Source organism: Peromyscus maniculatus, chromosome 13 (assembly GCF_049852395.1).
Source record: "Peromyscus maniculatus bairdii isolate BWxNUB_F1_BW_parent chromosome 13, HU_Pman_BW_mat_3.1, whole genome shotgun sequence".
Lineage (NCBI taxonomy): Eukaryota > Metazoa > Chordata > Mammalia > Rodentia > Cricetidae > Peromyscus > Peromyscus maniculatus.
In genome coordinates this window covers 53,669,361-53,691,833 of record NC_134864.1, presented here as the reverse complement: position 1 = coordinate 53,691,833, position 22,473 = coordinate 53,669,361, and the positions used below count along the sequence as shown (strand labels likewise).

General features: G+C 42.4%; 1 protein-coding gene and 1 long non-coding RNA gene across 11 annotated transcripts in view; one reads left to right on the top strand and one right to left on the bottom strand.

Annotated features, from left to right (window-relative positions):
- Positions 1–290: 290 nt before the first annotated feature.
- Raph1 (Ras association (RalGDS/AF-6) and pleckstrin homology domains 1) overlaps positions 291–22,473 on the bottom strand; it is an 86,728-nt gene continuing 64,545 nt past the window's right edge. For 5 of the 10 annotated variants that reach the window (XM_076550273.1, XM_076550277.1, XM_076550276.1 and 2 more), the window contains 4 exons: positions 21,579–21,677; positions 14,512–14,632; positions 10,926–11,068; positions 291–7,599 (listed from right to left, as the gene is read on the bottom strand). In XM_076550273.1, coding sequence (XP_076406388.1) covers positions 5,599–7,599; positions 10,926–11,068; positions 14,512–14,632; positions 21,579–21,677 — 2,364 coding nt within the window. In that variant the 3' untranslated portion in view covers positions 291–5,598. Of the gene's footprint in view, positions 7,600–8,188; positions 8,448–8,747; positions 8,824–10,925; positions 11,069–14,511; positions 14,633–21,578; positions 21,678–22,473 lie in introns of those variants that run through there. The other 5 variants (XR_013044129.1, XM_076550279.1, XM_076550275.1 and 2 more) reach the window with 5 other exon arrangements.
- Positions 11,065–15,523, top strand: LOC143268316 (uncharacterized). The gene is made up of 2 exons (XR_013044133.1): positions 11,065–12,558; positions 12,745–15,523. It is a non-coding gene; the product is annotated as an uncharacterized LOC143268316 (long non-coding RNA).

Genomic DNA, 22,473 nt, shown 5'->3' with positions numbered 1-22,473 from the left:
TTTTTTACCCATTTATTGTGTATGTGTACACACACACACACACACACACACACACAGGGTAACTTGTGGGAATTGGTTCTCTCCTATCTACCTGAGTTCCAGTGATTGGAACTCAGGTTGTCAGGCCTATTGGCAAACATCTTTATTCGTTGGCCCCTAATCACTTCCTAATTAGTAATATTTAATGATCTCCAATCTGTTAGTATAAACAAGCAAAACACATGGAAGAACTGTAGTTAATTCCCCTACAACACTTGATTTTTCCTGACACAAGCAGCTTTAAAACCAGGTTCTTTGAAGAATTTACTTTTATTTATGGGTATGTATGCCACGCGTGTTCAGATGCCTTTGGAGGCCAGAAGAGGGCATTGGATCCTTTGGAGCTGGAGCTATAGGCAGTTTTGAGTCGCCTGACGTGGGTGCTGGGAACTGAACTCTGGACCTCTGGAAGAGCAGAAAGCATTCTTAATAGCTGAGTCATCTCTCCAGCCCTACAAAGCCAGGTTCCTAGTGGTGCTCATCCAAAACACTCGAAATCCTTGTGTTTAAATGGAATCTATTTAATATTTTTAAATTAAGGATTGGGCTAGATGACATAAAATATGTAACTAGAAAAACAAATTTTCTGTGGCTTTCTGACCATTGTCCTAAGCCATTACAATAGTTTATGACAAGTGGCAAGTGTAATTCGGAAACTAACTTAATCCAGCAGTAGAATAAAAACATGTCAGTAGTACTGAATGAATATATCTCTTTCTCATATATATATATATATTTGTGTGTATATATATAGCTTTGCACAATCAGGGAGCAAGGCACATAATGAAATGAGTGTACATTTATGCAGAAGAAAACAATAAAGGCTGCAAGAAAACCACAACTTCATCTTTACCAAGCTGTGCATAATCCTCTGAATAATGTTCTCTTTCTGGTACATTTGTTATCTTCATGCTTTAAAAAAGTATACTTCTACATTATATCTGTTTATGACAAAATTCCCACAGCTAGAAGTCAGTGTGAGCCTTGACTCCAGGGAAAGGAGAAGACAACCCCGGTTAGAGATAATGTGCAATTCTTTGAAAACAGTAAACAGTATTTTTACAACACTGAGCACAAGCTAATCATATTTTTACCTTACGCATCTCTGCAAGAAGAGTTCACTAGAGGCTGATATTAAAACTAAGCACAGTCATTTCAAACATTCCAGTTAATGCTTATTTCCTAGGAGGAACTATTTACAGATACAGGAAAAACTAGGAGGTGGTGGAATTATGAAAACGGCAGTTTTTGGTATTAAGTTGTAACAAATTTAATGAATGGATAGTTCCTAAAAATGTATCCCGTCTCCCTTAAGTGCTGCAGCCACGTCGTCTTCCTAAGAAGTTTAACCATCACTTGCTTGAAATTCATGAACAACCGGCTCCCAGATCTGGCTGCCTCTGAAGTAGGACCCAGTGTGACGCGGGCCGCTTCTCTAAACATCTTTGGTAGAAAACAGCCAGACTCCATTTAGGTGGATGAAAACTTTTGTAATTTAAGACAGTTATTCTCCCCTTCATTTGTGCCCAGACTTCAAAAATACTTACCTGTCTTCACTTTGGTTGGCACCTCCAAGTTTAGTTGGTGACTGTTGTTTTTAGATGCTATTCCTCTAGTGAGTTCAAGGCACTGGGGATTATGTTATAGCAGATAGCTTTCTAACTGGCTTACTTCACAGCAAACCAGAGCCCCTGCCTGCCAACACACTGTGTATGAAATATGTTGTTTCATAACACATTTTCACTGGATTTTAAAAGGCCCATCTTAAAAGATGGTGGGACTTTTTTCTTGCATTTCCTTTTGGGTCAACTTTGGAGGGGTCACATATTACAGAAAACATAAAGTTAAACATTTTTTAAAAAATTAAAGTTCCAAAAGTTTTTTGTAATTTGAAAGGAATTTCTCTAATGGAAAGCCATCTTCATGTATAAACAAAAATAATTAAGCCTTTTTTTTTTTAAAATGAAACCATCACATTCATACAGGATATTGTTTTAATTGTTCTAAACTGGAGTAAAATCTGGAGTTACATCAGTTTTAGTGCTAGTTCTGACAATACATGAAAATGTTTGGAATGGGTTTTTTACTTGCTTAAACACCACCTTGTATCTGTAACTTAAAGCTGTTTTATTTGAGTAGCAAAGGTGACGTGTTCTTTTGGAAGTCTGATGAACCGATTCACACTATTGCTCAGCTTTTGAAACCTGGATTCCTGCTGATCCTGACCTTAGAGTTGTTACCCTGTTAGAATTACTTTGACCTCAATTCTAACTTTTTAGACAAACTCAGTACTATTTATAACATCAAAGTACAATAAAGAGAGGAAACCTAAAACAGTTTTCAGCCCTTTACAAGATAGGACATCAGTGGGTAGGAGCACCTTGATTTTGAAGGACTTTATAAAAACAAAACAAAAAACCCATTGTTCCTTACTTTTAATTGTCTAATGAAAATAGGTCTTTTTGATCTTTAAGATCCAGCCAGCTTTCTCTCATTAAAAATTTAGACATTGAAAAAAAAAATCATTATACAGTTACGTGGATGTCTGAAGAAAATTTTTCCATCCCTCCAAATGAGAATTCCAGCAACTAAAAAGAGAAAGTGCATTTAAATCTTGTGGGAGTAAAAGCCAAGCTGAGGAGATTTACTAAGAACAGTATTCATGCTGGGCGGTGGTGGCACACGCCTTTAATCCCAGCACTCGGGAGGCAGAGGCAGGTGGATCTCTGTGCCCAGGAAAGGCACAAAACTACACAGAGAAACCCTGTCTCGAAAAACTTAGAAAAGAGAAAGAACAGTATTCATGCCAAAACCTGTGAACCGCAAGTAGGTTGTTATATTCGGAATAGGTTCTGCTTCAGAGTTGGTGCCCAGACGTTAAGCACTAAGAGACTTGAAATTCCCTATATAGTAAAACTTGAGGGGGTCACCGATTCTGAAAAGCACTTATTTATCCTGCCCACAGGAGCAGAAGGTCCTCTACCCTGTCCACTAGGTAGTGTCCAGGCAGCCTCCTGCGAAGGTCATGAGGCTGGAGCTGCTGAGCTGAGGGCAGGCAGTGAAGGCGTCAGAACTGGCGTCAGCGGGCAGCAGGTCTTGTCCATGAACCCACCAGAGCAAGACTGAAGCTACACCTCAGCAGAGCCTCCCCACACTGGGCAGTGAAAGGAAGATGGCAATGTGTCACTTTGGTGTTTTGTTTTTGTTTTTTTAAATTAACAGCTATCTCTGTCTTTGGAGAAATATAAAGAAACTGCATCTGTCACAGGAGGAGTCAGAAATGGACAGTTGACCCCCCTCTCATTTTCTGAACATTACTAGTGTTCAAAGATATCTGTTCTCCCTCGAAAACAAAACCAGGAGCAGTGGCTGGGGATGGACCTAAGATTTCCCTGAAGTCAACCCTGAAGAAATCAAAGTTGTTGATTTAGGGCTCAGTCTAGATTGGAGGTATGTATTTTTCCACTCAAGGAAGCCTTAAATTGTCTACCTGGCTTAATTTAAAAAGAAAACAAAAACACCCCCGGAGATAAGCACCAGAGGTCACTGGATCCACACTCGGTTTGTTGTAGATTGAATGTAGAGCTGCAGGTTGATGAGCATGAGGAAGTACTTCAGTGTGGCTTAGCATCTGTGCTCAGATTAGCTACGTCTGTTGTGCATGTTGAAACTCACAGTGCAGGTAGATTAAAGGTCATTTCATAATCATAAGAATAGCAAGCACATAAATACTTGGTGAACAATTTGAAAGATCCAAAAAGTATCTTTAAGTTGGGTTTTTAAAAAGCACAATGACTTACAGTCATCCCCCCCCCCCCCACCAACTTCATGGCTGTAGTGACGAATGGCTGCAGATGTGATGGGCGGTACCACTTACACATCTTTATGATACAGTTCCTTATTGGAGAGTATTGTAGTGAAACTTGGCACACAGTACTGAGACTATATTCAACAATTGTTTATCTTCTCTACCCAGATTCGCTGGAGTTATTTTCTGCTTGAGGGACTGGACCAGAAGATATCTGCATTTAGCACTGGTTATCTTTATAGTAGGCACAGACTCTCTTTACAAGATGTGTTCATTTGTAATTGGTGGGATGGCCAGTTTTTATTCTCTTACTTAAAAATAGCTAAGACTGCATTTTAGTCCCATCAACCTATCACTGTAAGTTGACAAGCACATACTTTTCTCATGTACCAAGAAAAAAATTAAGCACAGTAGTGTCATCAGAGTAGTGCTCCTAAGTTTTGCCCAACGGTACATGCATATGCTACTGTCACTGTCACTGGACTGGGACACTGCTCCATCAGAACACCTGGCCACCTGTAAAATCTCTACACTCCAGCTGTAAACAGCAAAGATCTTAGCAGCTCCAGTAGCTATGGGTGAAATTATGAAGACTCATTTTGTTCATGATCGTTATATCTTAAATGGATTCTTTGCATTACAACCTGATGAATGACACTGGTCCAGGGCCATCCTGTCTGAAATGACAGACAGTTCTGACAGACAGGAAAAGCCCAGTTCTGTCTTTTCTTCCTCACCAAGAGAACAACTTGTAAAGAAGGCATTGCAGAAGTTGACTTTGTTTTAAATGATGTACTGCATTGGGCACAGGGAGTATATTTCATATTTGGACTATCCACGGATTCAAATATCTGTTAAAGTACATACTATATGCAAAAGTAACTGACCCAAAGAAATAACTGGGGTGGTACATTACAGTGTGTACTGGATGTTCTCACAATAAAGCAAGGCTCATGAAGCCAAGTTGATGAGGCTACTTAAGACAGTACTGAAAGTGGCCAGGATTAGAATTACAGCATTAAATATTTGTTGTGTTGTAGGCAAAAAGCTGACCTGTGAAGCCATTGCAGGTGTGGCTGGGTCCCGGCAGGCCTACTGCAGCTAGAAGAGCCGTGACGTTCCCCACGTCCAACCACAGTGTCCTCAGGATTGGCCCTTCCTGCTCTAGTTACCCGGTCTGTAGCATGAAGGTTTTCCTGATCGAAAGTGCCCTTTCCATGGAGTATTTAAGTGTCGGTCAAGCCAACTGGGAAAACCCAACAAAACAGCCTACAGCTATACCAAACATCTGGACAATAGTTTTAAAGTGAGAAACTGCCCATCCATTTCTTCCTTCTAGAAACATGCACAGATAGGTGGCACATGGACAGACACTGATGAAATACCTTCTAGATTTTGGTCCAATCCATATGATAAACAAATTATAAATGACAACATATCTCCTCCTATGTGTCCTTCCACTCAAAATATACAAAACCCCATTTTCTGATTAGGAGGCAAATGGAATAAATAGAATCAGTTCTCTCTATATATACACATTCACAGATGTATACATACGTGTATATACACACAATCTATAGAGCTGTGTGCACATGTATGTACACACACACAGCACATATACACACAAACACACACATAGCTGGACACTACCTGAATAACACATCAGGAGGCTCTGAACACCTGGATTCCCAGATGATCAGGTGAACTGATTGTAGAACTGATTATAGATAACATGAAAAGAAGTCTTGTGGCTACCAGTCTCTTGAGAGCTTAGTATTCTGGTCTCTTTTAGGGGGAGCAGGAGGGGGTCCTCTTCGCAATGTTGCATAGCCGGAAATATGACTACCTCCAAAGCCAGCCTTCTGCTGGTCGGACAGCAGTTCTGGTGGGGGTGGGGGTAGCGCCATGTCGTCCATGGTGGCCGTGGGTTCTGCTCTGGACATTCGTGAGGAGGAGAGGGAGCCATGCCTTGTGATAGACTTGCGCTGCAGTGTCCTGTTAAGATCAGCTAGGAATCCAGGCTGGACACTGAGGCTGGATTTGGGGGAGGTGGGCACTTGGGGCACAACTGTGGTCATCGCTGGCTGCTCAGAGACGTCAGCTTGGGTGAGGCGGGTGCTGTCGTTTCGTTTGGGCCGGGTGGGCGGAGGGGCCTTCTTCACTGATGTTTTAGACCATAGCTGTGGCTGAGGGTTAACAACTGCCACTTTGGGGGAGGTGTTTCCCGAGAATACGGCTGGAATCTCAATAGGGGGCAGAGGCAGCTCTATTTCGGGTGGAGGGGGTGGGAAGTCAGAGTCGGAAGGAGGAGACGGAAATTCCACTACGGAGTCTTTTCCACGGCCACTCAGAACGGAGGGTTTTGTAGACACACTCCCTTGCTGGTGGATTCCGGGGAGGTTGACTCCAGACAGGTGTAGTTTCCCAGGTTTGGGGGGTGCTGCCGGAGGTGGTGGAGTCTCCTTGTGGGGAGACCCCGACTCGGCTGGCGGTGCGAACTTGCTGACTAGACTGTCTACGGAGGGTCGCTTGGGCTCAGGGTGCTCTGCACAACTGCCCGACTTCATGCTGGAGTTGCGCTGCGGGGTCGGGGGTGGTTTCTTCCCCCCAGGGCTGGACGTCTTACTGGGCTTTTTGCCTGGAGATCCGCCTTTGTCAGGGAGTGGCGAAGCCATGGGCGGCGCTGGTGGCGGGGCCGGGGCTGGGGCTGGAGGAGGCGGAGGAGGAAACACCAGGCTGCTTTCTGGAGGGGGAGGAGGGAAATCTGGGGAAGGGACCGGGATTGAGCTGGGCTGCCATTTGGGTTTTGCTTTCACCGCAGGAGGGGACTGTGGGGTGACACTTGCTGGGAGGGGCTTTGGGGGCTGTGCGTCCACAGGAGGAGGAGTGGGAGGGGGTGGAAACTGACTGGCTATCTGCTTTACAACTGAGGGCACAGGGGACAGAGGAGAGGGCGGTGGCTTCACCCCAAAGCTCTGCTGCTTGGGCAGTGTTGGTGGGGGACCCGGGGCAGGCTGGACAGGGGGAGAGGGTGCCATGTGAGAAACGGGGAAAGCGGGCTGCTTCTTTGCCGGGGGCACTGGAGGTGTAGGGGCGGGTGGTACAGGCTGAGCCACCGTGGGCGGCACAGTTTTGGTGCCGGCTGAAGGAGGAATGGTCACCAGGGGCTTAGGGGGCGCTTGAGGGGGGCCAGCTGGAGGGATGGGAGGAGCCGGTGGAGGTGTGGGAGGGGCCACCTGAGGACCATGCTGGACTTGATGAATCTTCAGCGGAGGGGGCTGGGGGCTGAACTGGGGCAGGGACGGGACACAGGGCACTGGCTTTAACTGGGCCATGGCTGAACCAGGGGTTGGGGGTGGTGGTGGAGGAGGGGGTGGAGGAATAACTCCATTGGGGGGCACCACCATCTGCGCCTTGAGGGACTGTGAAGCCAGAGGCGGGGGCTGCATCACCGCGGGCGGGGGAGCCTTGAACAGGGGCCCTGAATGCTGAGCTGCGTTTTGCAGCCTGGTGATTGTGCTGTACTTGACAAACATGGTGGCCGAGGAGCCTGCCGAAGGTGCAGACTGGCTGGGCAGAGGGGGAGGGGGAGGGGGAGGGGGTGGGGGGGGAGGAGGGGGAGGAGGTGGCGGTGGAGGAGGCGGCAGGGGGGGTGAAGGTTGTGAGGCAGTGTAAGGGGTGAGGATCTTAGTTTGAGGGGACAGAGGGGGCATGAGTGAAGTGTAGGACCGATTCATAGATTCCATTCTGGCCTAGAGGGAGTAGAGAGGGCAGCGGGAGGGAGAGAAACAGAACAAAACAGTTACAGAGGTAAGCAAGCTCGGACTCCATCAAACTAAAAAGCAAGGGGTCTAGGGCATGCATGAAGAGGATGCAGCGGTTGGTGATTATAAAGACAATGTCAGGAAGGTTAAAATCTGATTCCCTAGGTAACAAGGACACAGAAAATTAGTTTTACCCTGCAATATTCTTTTAACAGCTACACTGCCTAATCGTCTAGGAATGAGTTCCTGTTGCAAAGCCATTTGGGTGGTGACAGGATGTATGATTTCTGACCTTGGCAATGGGACTGTCACAAACCCTGCCCCAGGCCCTCCTGGGCTCCAGAGTTCAGTCCATGACTGCATCCACATCAAGCAGATGGAGTCCTAGGGGAGGGGACGCTCGCTCGCTGGTGTGGGGCTCCCGAGGAGTGAGGACGGCTTTTTGACTCTAGTCAGCTGACGCGTGAGCATGAGAATGCTCAGCAGCTGTGCAGTCCTACGGGAGTGAATGAACTCGACACACACACTCTGGTGTGGAAGCGCTTGCATCCAGCATGCACAGAAGTCCAGCAATGCAGGTAAGGGGGAGCATTTTTTACATTTGCTTTACTGGAAAATACATAAAGAAATGTGTTGTAAACATTACAGCAAAAGATAAAACATCATACAGAAAAAGCCGGATGAAAACCAGAGGGAACTCTGGAGAGCTAACGGGACTCATCAGCAAGCAGGAACCGGGGTCTGCCCTCCGGGTGGCACTCAGCGCTGCTGACATGACTAATTCTGGTTGTCTACTGCCTGAACCAACCATGAACAAGTCTGTGGTTCAAGGACTTCTGAAATAAGGAAAGGAAGGAATTTTGATTTAATAACTTTGGGAACACCTCTTAGGCTCTTCGAACAACTGGGAAGACATGAGGTGACCCATCGGTTTTCCATCACAAATGATGTCTAATTGGCACTGAGGGGACTTAAGTTAGTGAACTAAAGTGTTCATTCATAGGGCTGAATTCTAATGTCTACCAGGACGTTCCCACGTTTCTCTAAACATCATACATCAAAATCAAAGCATTAGTTTGTAAGATTTGGTTATAGGAGTCACCCAGGTTAATGTGTTTCAGAGAATAGACCCTGACCTTAACTTGACCCTGTCTTGGCTGCTTCAGGGATGCAGACCTTAGCTGTGCTGGCCTTCTCATGTGGCACCTGAGACTGAGGTAACAGAAGAAACACACAGAAGGATCAAGACTCAAACAAACTGACATTTCTGCAGAACGGGGGTCATTCTCTTTCTGAAACCACAATGACAGACTTGTTTCCTAATTACAGGGCATCTGGGTCTCACTGTTAATCATGTTTAAGGTAAAAGCTTTTTGTTTTTGACAGCAGTGGGAATTTACCCTGCAGTTTTGTGCACGCTAGACAAGTGCTCTACCACTGAGCTACATCCCCAGCCAAGGCTGAGATTTTCTTCTTCAGACATTTGAAATTACATAGACTACTGTTTCTAGTGTATGCTTAGAGTATTCGTTTCATCTAAATTGGTTCACAAGGAACTGGGATTGGTGACATAGTCCTACTTGGGAGGCTGAGACAAGAGGATTACATGGTGAAGGACAACCAGGAAAACTAAGTGTGACAGATTATCTCAAGACATTAAAAAAAAAGACTGGGACGCAGGTCCGTGACAGAGGGTTTGCCTAGCATGTGCAAGGTCCTAGGTTCGATCCCCAGTACTTGGGGGAAAGGACTCTAGGGTGGAAGAGATTTATTAAAATTTCCTGATAGGGGAGTTTTAACTGTGTTTCAGTAATTTAGGTTATTAAAACCAATTACTGACTACCCATTTTCATACCTCCCACCATGCCAGTTAATCAACCACATATGCAAATTATGTAATTAATTTGTTTTAAGGACAAATTTAAATGTTCCTTTTGATTCTCATTTGTGAATGTGCTTATATCTGTGACTCAGACCAAAAGAACAACAACAAAAAAAAACCCTAAAAAACTAAAAACAAGAACAACAACAAAAAAACCCCAAAACAAAATGCTGACTGTATAAAAAGCAAAATAGTCCAGGCAGGGCGTCACTCGTTCCTTGGTGGAACACACCCTTTCTGATTTAAGTGGTGACTACAGCCAGAACACATCCTTTCTACAGGAATTCTGAGGCTATTTGACAAAGAACTACCATGTCTTCCAACTTAACTAAAAAAAGCCTCTAAGGTAGCTCTCAAATCTTAGCAGAGAAGTTTCTCTGTGCGGTAGAGTGGTGAATGCAGAAACTCAGCAGGTCAAGTGCAGAGAGGAAGTGACCACGGAGGCCCAGCTACAAAGGGGACACCTGTATGTCACAGCACCTCTCCTCAAGGCCCAGGGACCGTGATGGAAGAGGGAGAAGGAAAAGTTTAAGTTGGAGAGGACCCAAGTGGAATAATGTCTTCAGGGCATGAGAGAACCGCTGGACTAATGAACTCAGCTGTGGTTGCCTGCCTCAAGGCATTCTAGCAGAGTGGGAGGGGGGTCATGAGCCCCCATCCCCAACTGGGGAGCAACTGACAGCTGGAGGCTTCTGGAAAATGGAAGAGCCAGTTTTCTGTCACCGAGTGGCTCCTGTAGAATGACCCACGTTCCAGTGGATAGCCACCTATGTATCTGTCAGCAGCACAGACTGAACTAAGTGGATTTTTTTAAAGAAAAAAAGGAAATGAGATTAGGAGGTGAGGTGGTTCTGGAAGGAGTGGGGGTTATTCTTAAAATACTTTGTATTTATGTCTGAAATTTTCATATGTTAAAAAAAAGGAAAAGCTCGCAATATTATAGTCTGTATAATATTACTGAATATTGTCCAAGATTCAGGAACCCAAAATTTTAAGAATGATTTCTGCATAAAACATATCTTGAGAAAATTTATTGAGGCCTATAGGCATACCTCAAGACTGAAAGTAAGGAATGAATCTGAATTAATTAAAAAGGAAAAAGAATTGTGAGCAACTTCTCTGGAGCTTTGGGCAATGGCACTGCATGGTGTCGCTCCAGCCAACCGGTGACAGTTGGAGGGGTGTGTGTGTGTTATAACTTAAAAATGTAAGCCGCTGATTCAAGTGTGTAAACAACTGCCCCTAAAAAATGAAGATCCTAGGTCACTGGTCATGACAGACAACTCTAAAATGGTTTCCCCACTCTGATGAAGATGACTGAAGATCTAAGAAGGAAGACAAATCATGCCAAATGAGACTAATAAGGACTAAAGGAACACAAGCTTAGCCAGTGGACGACCACAGGTTTATATGTAAATTTAACGTGTGTTACCTTGCTGGACTCTTCCAGCTGAGTACCACGCTTCCAGGCTTCCGAGAAGATGGAGCTCACAGTGCTTTGGGAACGGACGTGTCCTGTTGGCAGGGTGTCAGAGACTCCACTGTCAGACTGGTTGGAGTGATTTGACTGAGACTCTGTTTAAAATAGTTAAAACTTTCAGCAGTTACCATTTGATCTATGGATATGCACATTTTAAATGTTACGGTTAAGGACTAGGTAGAATGGCAAATCGACTTCTCTTACTCTAGATTCAGAAAATACAGTCTAGTAGAAAAACCTTATCTTACAGTTAGTTAGAAAATTTGACTCTTTAATTTTTTTTTTTTTTAAATTGTTCACCATGAGAGACTGACACAAGTCATTAGGACCCTGAAAACCTGTCTTGGATAAAAATCTACTCTGAACAGGTTTAAAAAAAAAAAAAAAAAAAGAATTGATGAGCCATCAATTACATCTACATTATTTTAAGAATCAGTCTTTTTCAGGCCATTTCCGAGCAGCTTCTAAATTCAGACCCTTCTCTAGCAATCAACAGTATTTAGTGAGTCCTCCAACTGAGAAGAAAGTGTTTTTCCCAGGGATTTAGGTCCTGGCACCGCTGAACAGCAGCCAGGCCAGAGCTAGCTTCCAGGCCGGGTGACAGTGGGGAGCAGGCACAGGGGTTGTGGCTGAGGGTAACATGCACCTCAAACTGACGTCTGGACTGGAAGAGCTGGAAAGATGACTTCTCTGGATTCTAAGGTAATTATGTATGTACCTTAGGTGATGCCTGGCAAGCAGTGGAGACTCAAAGCTGTTCCCAGCCATCAATCACTTTGTGAAGAATGGAAGCTATTAACCTAAGTTCAGTAGCCTAAGCCCCAAGTTCTTCATTAAGGCTATTCTTAAGGTAAAAATCAAGGAATATGATGAAAATCTATGACACTAAAGCTCATTTATTACCCCTGTCTAACAACAGACTGGGAGACTGGAGCACATGGATCTTTGGGCTCTTATGTTTTCCCCTGGAAAGCCTAACATTTCAATAAAGTGGACAAGGACACCAGTGAAGGAAAGGCGCAGTATTTCTGAGGGAACGTAGGACATGGACTTAAGTGCTGCATGATGTGAAAACAGAATACACCTTCCTCAGCCTGCTGGCCTTCTCTGAATCCTACTTGCTGCACGGTTTTCTTACCTTGGTCTTTCCAGTCCAACTTTCTAGAGTATTTTTTCCACTCTAATGAACATCTCATTTTAGATTTTTATATATTACTTTCATATTAGAATAGAGTAAGCTTGCATTCTTACTGATTCAGCACCTACTTGTCCCATAATTCTGTTTAAATTTATAGTGCATTTGCCACAGCCATGAAGTGGACACTGATTTACTAATAACCACATGCCACACTACACGTATCCATATTCTGGTCCAGGATGCCACATTATAGTTGGTTATCTTGAGTCCTCTGACAGTTGCTCCAAATTTTTTTTTAAATGATTTTGATAGTCTTGAGAACTACTGGCCAAGTCTCATCACACTGTATCAAGGGACCCTGTGACTAAAGCTGCTTGTCTGCTTTCCCCACTGTGAAGTTACTGCTTTCTCAACCCTATTCCTTTTTAAGGAAATTGCTATGTGTAGGTCTTTTTTTTTTTTTTTTTTTTTGGTTTTGGTTTTTTCGAGACAGGGTTTCTCTGTGTAGCTTTGCACCTTTCCTGGAGCTCACTTGGTAGCCCAGGCTGGCCTGGAACTCACAGAGATCCGCCTGCCTCTGCCTCCCAAGTGCTGGGATTAAAGGCGTGCGCCACCACGCCCGGCTATGTGTAGCTCTTTAAGAGGGCAAAGTGTATACAGAAATCATTTAGAAATATTTTATTCAGAGACGGGTAATACCTGGGGGGCACTCACCAACCTAAGACAGAGCACCTGTGTGGCCTGGGCAGGTATCTCCATGACGGGTAAGGTGACCTGCTGACATTCCACGCAACCCAAGTCAGAAGCTCAATTTTTAGTAAAAGGGCCCCGTTTTGGGTGACTGTTGCCTTGCTTGCTGACCTTGACCTTGATATCTTCCCTATGCTAATTCCCTGCCGGGTTCCACCCTCCTGAAATGCTTAAGGAAAGTTCCTTGTCTGTGTATCCTGCATAATGGGCGTTAACAGCTTAGATGCAAGATTGTAAAACATCTGTAGGGAACTTCTGCCCTCCGGGGTTCTCCCATTGTGCTGTAAGACTGTATTTAAGATCTCCTCCCTCCTTCAATAAACAGCATTTGGCATTAATAAAAAAATAAATAAATAAATGTAAGAATTAAAAAAATAAATAAAATATTTTGTGGGGCTGGAAAGCTAGCTCAATTAGAGCGTATCCTTCCTGCAGAGGACCTGGATTCTGCCCCAGCACCCACATTAGGCAGCTCACAACTGCTAATAACTCTAGTTCCAGGGGCCCAATGCCCTCTTCTGGCTTCTGTGAGCACCAGCATGTGCATGGTACACATAACTCATATAGACACACACACATAATAAAAAATAAATATTTTTTAGAGTTGGGGCATGAAAGGAGCTGAGGGAAGAGACAGAGGGTGATGTCATATTTTAATTAAAAATGTATTTAAAATCTTTAAAATATTTTGTATGGAAACTATGTTATCATGGATTCAGATATATCTTCTAATTTGGTTATAATTCTATACTACATTGTATATTTCTTTTGCTCAAAGTTATTCCAGCTTTAGGCACTGAAGCTCTTTCAAGTTGGCATCTATGTCCCTCTGAGAAACGCTTACTCTATTTTTCAGTCCTTCTGCTTAAGAATCATCTTGTATATTCTCTCCCATAGCTTTAGAGTCAGCACTGATTCCCTCTTTTGGTGACTGGGCTGTGGTCAGTCTCATTGTTCTGGGTGTTACTTCTCCTAGGCCCCTTCAATTGTCAGAACCAGAAAATATGTGCTTTCGTGGGTTACAGACATTACATCTTCACAGGTTAGTATATATGTACCACAATTCCAAATATGCTTTTTATTATTCAGAGATAATGTCAAGTCATTAAAGAATGACATGGATTATCATTCAGGGAAGATTTTGAAAGAAGTATTTAACTGAAAATGTGAGTACGACATTCTGATTTTAAAGATGTGGGGATCTAGAAGCCCCTCTGAGTGTCACCAAAAGTGTGACAGCTTAAATGGCTGCCTTGCCGTAATTCTGAACTAGCTGGAAGTTATTTTCACTGCACTGCAATGTCAGGAAAGCTGTGTAGAAGTGCAGTGTCCTGACTGAGGGCTTGTGAGTACTTCTCCAAGTGACTTCTACATCATGTCTTATCAGTATGAGTGAATTTTCAAATCACGTCATCAGTATAAACTATAACAGTGCATTAGAAGTGCATTTCAGATGCTTGTGAACTAGTTTATAGCACTGCACTTTTAATAACTTTGTGGGGAAATAAGACAAAAAAAAAGTATCCACTGATCAGAAATTAGGTATGGCAGTGGTTTTTTTTAGAAACAAGCTGAAATTTCAAGTTCTATCACTCTTGATAAGGACATCAGATTGGTAGTAAAGTCGTGCTGTGTGCGACTGTGAACTACCTGGGATGCTGGAAGAACTGGATCCAGATTTAATGCTGGAGCTGGATAACGAAGTCCAGTCGTAAGCGGACTCTGTCCTCTTCAAGGCTTCTTGGTAGTTTGTGTAGAGCTGCTTCCCATACTAACAAAGGAGACAAATGATGACGTTAACCGAGTTGGTGCGGAAGGATGTGAGAAAGGGCGGGAAACACTGGTATACTTGTTCAGTCTGTACCGATACCCACAATACTCTAAATAGTCCTCAATTCTAGAAAAGCTACATTTGTACTCATTTTCCTTAGTTGTAAGGACAGCAGGAAGCCAATTTTATTGGTGTTTATAATAGAAATAAAAGTTGCCCCCCCCCACTAGATTCTTATTCTATTCAGAGACACTGCTCCAAATCTACTTGATAAATAACCGTAATTTAAGACTTTTTATTTGGGGGCTGGACAGATCCGCAAACAACAACAAAACCCATCTGCTTAGGCTAAACTTGGCTACATAATCATGTAATGTGAGAGACCTTCCTCCAGGATGCACCCCGACCCCCACCACCCACTGGACTCTGTCCCTCTGAGACCCACCCCACCACCACCCAACCCCTCCCACCTGAACACCCTCCCCATGGCCAGCCCTCCTCCGCAACCCCAGCAGACAACATAGGCACAGGTACAAACCACACACACTGGAGGAACAGGCACGGACATAACCCACAACCACTGGTTAGAACAGACGACACAGACACAGGCCCGGCCCACAGCAGTTGAGGAAACGCCAGTGCCAGAACACATTCAACAACTGAGAGAGCAGTGTGGCTCCACCAGAACCCAGTGATCCCACAACGGCAAGACCTGAACATTTCAGTGCAGCTGAAACACAAGAAAATGACCTTCAAAACAACTTTATGAAGATGAGAGGCCCTAAAAGAGGAAATGAAAAATTCCTTTAAAAAAATCAAGGAAAAGACCAGACAAAAAATTGGCAGAAATTAATAAATCCCTTAAAGCCAAGAAAAAAAAAAAAAAGTGAAGGAGATAGTTCAAGACTTGATAATTGAAATAAAAACAATAAAGAAAATACAAACTGAGGGAATTCTGGAAGTGGAAAATCTGGGGAATCAAACAGGAACTACAGATGCAAGCATCACTAACAGAATATAAGGTAGAAGAGAGAATCTCAAGCTTTGAGGATATGATAGGAGAAATAGATTCATCAGTCAAAAAATGTTAAATCCAATAAATTCCCAACATAAAACATCCAGGCAATCTGGAACACCATGAAAAGACCAAACAAAAAAATAACAGGAATAGGAGAAGAATCCCAGCTCAAAGGCACAGAAAACATAATCAACAAAATCATAGAAGAAAACTTTCCCAACCTAAAGAAGGAAATGCCTATGAAGATACAAGAAGCTTACAGAACACCAAATAGGCTGGACCCCACCCCCCAAAAAAAGTCCCCTCACTACATAATAATCAAAACACTACAGAATAAAAGAAAGAATATTAAGAGCTGCAAAGGAAAAAGGCCAAGTAACATATAAAGGCAGACCCATCAGAACTACACCTGACTTTTCAAGGGAGACTCTAAAAGTCAGAAGGTCCTGGACAGATGTTCTGCGGACACTAAGAAACCACGAATGCCAGCTCAGACTACTTTACCCAGCAAAGCTTTCAATCACCATAGACGAAGAAAACAAGATATTTCATGACAAAAACCAGGTTTAAATAATACCTATCCACAAATCCAGCCCTATAGAAAATACTATAGGGAGAACTCCAACACAAGGAAGCTAACTAGCTATATCCATGAAAATACAAGCAATAGATAATCTGATACCAGCAAACCCCAAAAAAGGGAAACACACACACTATTATCGCCACCACCACCAAAACCAAAAAATAACAGGAATTAACAATCACTGGTCATTAACATTTCTTAACATCGATGAAAAAGACACAGGCTAACAGAATGGATAAAACAAACAAACAAACAAACAAACAAACAAAACCAGGATACAACCTTCTGCTGCATACAAGAAACATACCTCAACTTAAAAGACAGACATTACCTTGGAGTAAAAGGGTTGGGAAAAGATTTTCCAATCAAATGGACCTAAGAAGCAAGTTGATGTAGCTATCCTAATATCTAACAAAATAGACTTCAAACTAAAATTAATCAAAAGAGATGGAGAAGGACATTTCATATTCATCACAGGAAAAATCCATCAAGATGACGTCTCAATTCTGAACATCTATGCCCCAAATACAAGGGTACCTGAATTTGTAAAAGAAAAATTACTAAAGCTTAAATCACACATCAAACCCCACACATTAATAGTGGGAGACTAGCTGGGCAGTGGTAGCGCACGCCTTTAATCCCAGCACTTGGGAGGCAGAGGCAGGCAGATCTCTGTGAGTTTGAGGCCAGCCTGGTCTACAGAGCAAGTTCCAGGACAGGCTCTAAAGCTACAGAGAGAAACCCTGTCTCCAAAACAAAACAAAAAGTGAGACTTCAACACCCAACTCTCACCAGTGGACAGGTCTGCCAGACAGAAACTTAACAGAGAAACAAGGGAACTTGCAGATGTTATGACTCAAGTGGACTTAATAGACATCTACAGAACATTTCACTCAAACACAAAAGAATATACTTTCTTCTCAGTACCTCATGGAGCCTTCTCTAAAATTGACCACATACTCAGTTATAAAGCAAATCTCAACAGATACAAAAAAGAAACCTGGAATAACCCCTTGTATCTTATCAAATCACCCATGGGTTAAAATTAGAGTTCAACAACAATACAAACCACAGAAAGCCTACAAAGTCATGGAAACTAAACAACTCTCAACTACGACCACTGGGTCAAGGAAGAAATAGACAGAAATGAAATACTTCCTAGAAGTCAATAAAAATGAATCCACAACATACCCAAAGTTGTTTTTTTTTTTTTTTTTTTTTTTGAGACAGGGTTTCCCTGTGTAGCTTTGCACCTTTCCTGGAACTTTCCTGCAGCCCAGGTTGGCCTCAAACTCACAGAGATCCACCTGCCTCTGCCTCCCGAGTGCTGGGATTATTAAAGGTGTGCACCACTACTACTACCACCACCACCACCACCACCACCCGGCTCATACCCAAAGTTATTGGACACTATGAAAGCAGTGCTAAGAGGAAAGTTCATAGCATTAAGTGCCTACAAAAAAGAATTTGGAGAAATCCTACACGAGTGACTTAACAGCACACATGAAAGCTCTAGAACAAAAAGAAGCAAATTCACCCAGGGGGAGGAAATAATCAAATTCATTTGGCAGGAAATAATCAAATTCTCGGCTGAAAATAAATTAGAAACAAAGAGAACAACACAAAGAATAAAACAAAAAGAGTTGGTTCTTTGAGAAAAATCAACAAGGTAGATAAACCTTTATGCAAACTAACCAAAAGGCAGAGAGATAATTAATCCAAATTAACAAAATCAGAAGTGAAAAACGGGGACATAACAACAGACACCGAGGAAATCCAGAGACTCATTAGGTCACACTTCAAAAACCTGTACTCCATAAAATTGGAAATCTAAAAGAAATGTGACAATTCTCTTCATAGGTACCACATAGCAAAATTAAATCAAGACTAGAGAAACAATTTAAATAGACCTTTATTTAACCCCTAAGGGAAATAGAACAGTTATTAAAAGCCTCCCAACCAAAAAAAAAAAAAAAAAAAAAAAAAAGCCCAGGGCCAGATGGTTTCACTGCAGAATGCTATCAGAATTTCAAAGAAGAGCTAATACCAATACTCCTCAAATTGTTCCACACAATAGAAACAGAAGGAACACTGCCAAATTGTTTTTATGAAGCCACAGTTACCCTGATACCCAAACCACATGAAGATGCAACAAAGAAAAGAATTACAGACCAATCTCCCTCATGAACATTGATGCAAAAATATTCAACTACTGGCAAACTGAATCCAAGACACATCAAAAAAATCATCCACCACGATCAAGTAGGCATGAGATGCAGGGATGGTTCAACGTACAAAAATCTGTCAATACCCACCATATAAACAAACTGAAAGGAAAAAAAAAACTACATGATCATCTTATTAGATGCCAAAAAAGCCTTTGACAAAATCCAACACCCCTTCATCATAAAGTCTTGGAGAGATCAGGAATACAAGGAACATACCTAAACATAATAAAAGCAATATACAGCAAGCCGACAGCCAACATCATATTTAAATGGAGAGAAACTCAAAGTGATTCCACTAAAATCAGGAACAAGACAAGGCTGTCCACTCTCTCCATATCTATTCAATATAGTACTCAAAGTTCTAGCTAGAGCAGTAAGACAACAAAAGGAGATCAAGGGGATACAAACTGGAAAGGAAGAAGTCAAACTTTTGCTATTTGTAGATGATATGATAGTATACATAAGTGACCTCAAATATTCTACGAGGGAACTCCTACAGCTGATAAACACCTTCAGTAATATGGCTAGATAAAAGATTAACTTAAAAAAAAATCAGTAGCTCTCCTATATACAAATGATAAACAGGCTGAGAAAGAGAGAGAGAGGGAAAAAAAAACCTTTACAATAGCCACAAATAATATAAAATATCTTGGGATAACTCTAACCAAACAAGTGAAAGACCTGTATGACAACAACTTCAAGTCTTTGAAGAAAGAAATTGAAGAAGATATCAGAAAATGGAAGGATCTCCCATGTTCATGGATAGGCAGGATTAGCATAGTAAAAATGGCAATCTTACCAAAAGCAATCTACAGATTCAATGCAATCCCTATAAAAATTCTAACACAATTCTTTACAGACCTTGAAAGAACAATACTCAACTTCATATGGAAAAACAAAATATCCAGGATAGCTAAAAAAAATCCTGTACAATAAAGGAACTTCTGGAGGTAGTTCCTGACTTCAAGCTCTCCTATAGAACTATAGAAATAAAAACAGCATGGTATTGGCTCAAAAACAGACAGGTGGATCAATGGAAATGAATTGAAGACCCTGATGTAAATTCACATACTTAAAAACACCTGACTTTTGCCAAAGAAGCCAAAATTATTTAATGGAAAAAAGAAAGCATCTTGAGCAAATGGTGCTGGCTTAACTGGATGTCAACATGTAGAAGAAAGCAATAGATCTGTATCTATCTATCGCCCTGCACAAAACTTAAGTTCAAGTGGATCAAAGATGTCAACATAAATCCAGCTACACTGAACCTGATAGAAGAGAAAGTGGGAAGTAGCCTTGAATGCATTGACACAGGAGACAACTTCCTGAATATAACAACAGTAGCACAGACACTGAGAGCAACAATTAAGAAATGAGACCTCCTGAAACTGAAAAGCTTCTATAAGGCAAAGGACACTGTCAATAAGACAAAATGGCAGCCTACAGAATGGGAAAAGATTTTCACCAACCCCACATCTGACAGAAGGCTAATCTCTAAGTAAAGAAACTAAAAATCAAAATGCCAAATAATCCAATTAAAAAATGGGGTACAGATTTAAACAGAATTCTTAACAGAATAATATCAAAATGTCTGGGACATTTAAGGAAGTGTTCAACATTCTTAGCTGTCAGGGAAATATAAATCAAAATGACTCTGAGATACCATCTTACACCTATCAGAATGGCTAAGATCAAAAACACTGATGACAGCTTATGTTGCAGAGGATATGGAGTAAGGGGAACTCTCCTCTACGGCTGGTAGGTGTGCAAACTTGTACAGACACTTTGGAAATCATTATGGTGGTTTCTCAGAAAATTGGGAATCAATCTACCTCATGACCCAGCTATACCAATCTTGGGCATGTACCCAAAGGATGCTCAATCATACCACAAGGACACTTGCTCAGTTATGTTCATAGTATCTTTATTCGTAATAGCCAGAACCTGGAAACAATCTAGATGCCTCTCAACTGAGGAATGGATAAAGAAAATGCGGTACATATACACAATAGAGTATTACTCAGCAGTTAAAAAAATAAAAACAATGACATCATAAAATTTGCAGGCAAATTGATGGAACTAGAAAAAATTCATCCTGAGTGAGGTAACCCAGACCCAGAAAGACAAACAGGGTATGTACTCACTCTTAAGTGGATAGTAGATGTCAAGCAAAGGATAACCAGGCTACAATTTACAGCCCCAGAGAAACTAGGTAACAAAGAGTACCCTAAGAGGGATGCATGGATCTCCCTGGGAAGGGGAAATAGATGAGATCTCCTGGGTAAACTGGGGGTAGGGGGGAGAGGAGAGGATGGGAGGATGGGAACATGAGGGATTGGATTAATCAAGTTGGGGGCAGGATGAAGGGGGAGAATAATGAAAGAGATATCTAGATAGAGGGGGTCATTTTTGGATTAGGGAGAAACCTAGTGCCAGGCAAATTCCCAGGAGTCCACAAGGATGACCCCAGCTAAGACGCCTATCAATAATGGAGAGGGTACCTGAACTGGCCTTCTCCTTTAATTAGATTGGTGACTACCCTAATTATTATCAAAGAGCCTTTATCCAGTAACTGATGGAAGCTGATGCAGAGATCCACAGCCAAGCACAGGGTCGAGTCCCTGGAGTCCAGTTGATGAGAGGAAGGAGGGATTATATAAGCAAGGTGGGTCAAGATCATGATGGAGAAACCAACAGAGACAGCTGACCTGAGCTCATGGGAGCTCAGGGACTCTGGACTGACAGCTAGGAAACCTGTATGGGACTGACCTAGGCCCTCTGCATGTGGCTGACAGTTGTGTAGCTTGGTCTGTTTGTGGGACCCCAGCAGTGGGATCAGCACCTGTCCCTGGCACATTGGATGGCTTTTGGGAACCTGTTCCCCATGCAGGGATGACTCACCCAGTCTTGATGCAGGGGGAAGAGCTTGGCCCTGCCTCACAACATTAACATATTTCCCAACCACCAAGGAAAAAAGGCATTTAAAACATGATCTTAGGCCCGAGGAAACTAGACACTAGCAAATGATGAGCATGCAACAACCAGAACCACCATCAACAATCCCAAGTGTCTAACTAACCCTTCATTATTCCAGCCTCCAAGGAAAAGGAAAGGTACCTTTGCAATTCGGATCCCATTGACCCACTGATGCAGAGTCCTCACATCGTCACAACAGAGATACTTGATATACTGAGACTTCTTCTGGATCTGTGGGTGCTGCACAAGGAAAGGCAGAATCCAGGGAAGTCTTCTAGGGAACTGGCACTTAAACATATCCTGAGAAGTTACAGTCTTAGAGAAATGGTAAATGGTGCATACTTTTTTCTTGCTTGTTTTTTGAGACAGGGTTTCTCTGTATAGTTCTGGCTGTCCTAGAACTCACTCTGTAGACCAGGCCAGCCTCAAACTCACAAAGATCTGCCTGCCTCTGCCTCCTGAGTGCTGGGACTAAAGGCGTGCACCCCTATGCACAGCTCAGTACATACTTCTTATACAACCATAAAATGGAATAAAAAGCCCATCCTTTTTTTTTTTTTTTTTTTTTTTTTTTAATAAAGTATATATCATGTCAAATTTTAGGTCAAGGTGTCCATGCAAACCTTCCTATTTGGGAAGTTCTCAAATATTCCTTTTACATATCAAAGAAAAACTCTATCAAGATTAAATCAGTGGAATTCTCAGTCTGTAAGACTGAAAATGGAAAAGAAATGTTTACCCGGGAAATCATGGTTTAGAAGCTGCAAAGGAGAAGGTTCTTCCGTGTGGGCAAACAACGACATCAGGCATGTAAGGAATATATATAGCACAATACTCAGGACAGAAGTCCAGGGTCACACCTGACTGGTGGAACAATACTCTGTAGGTTTCTCTCTCTCCCAAACTCTTTGGTAGGACAAGAGGACAGTGCTGAAGGTTACTATGTCCCGGCAATATTTACTTTATTAGAAGTTAAAATAAGAGAAAAACATTAAGATAGAAGAACACAACTGTCCCTAAATCCCTCCTCATAGTT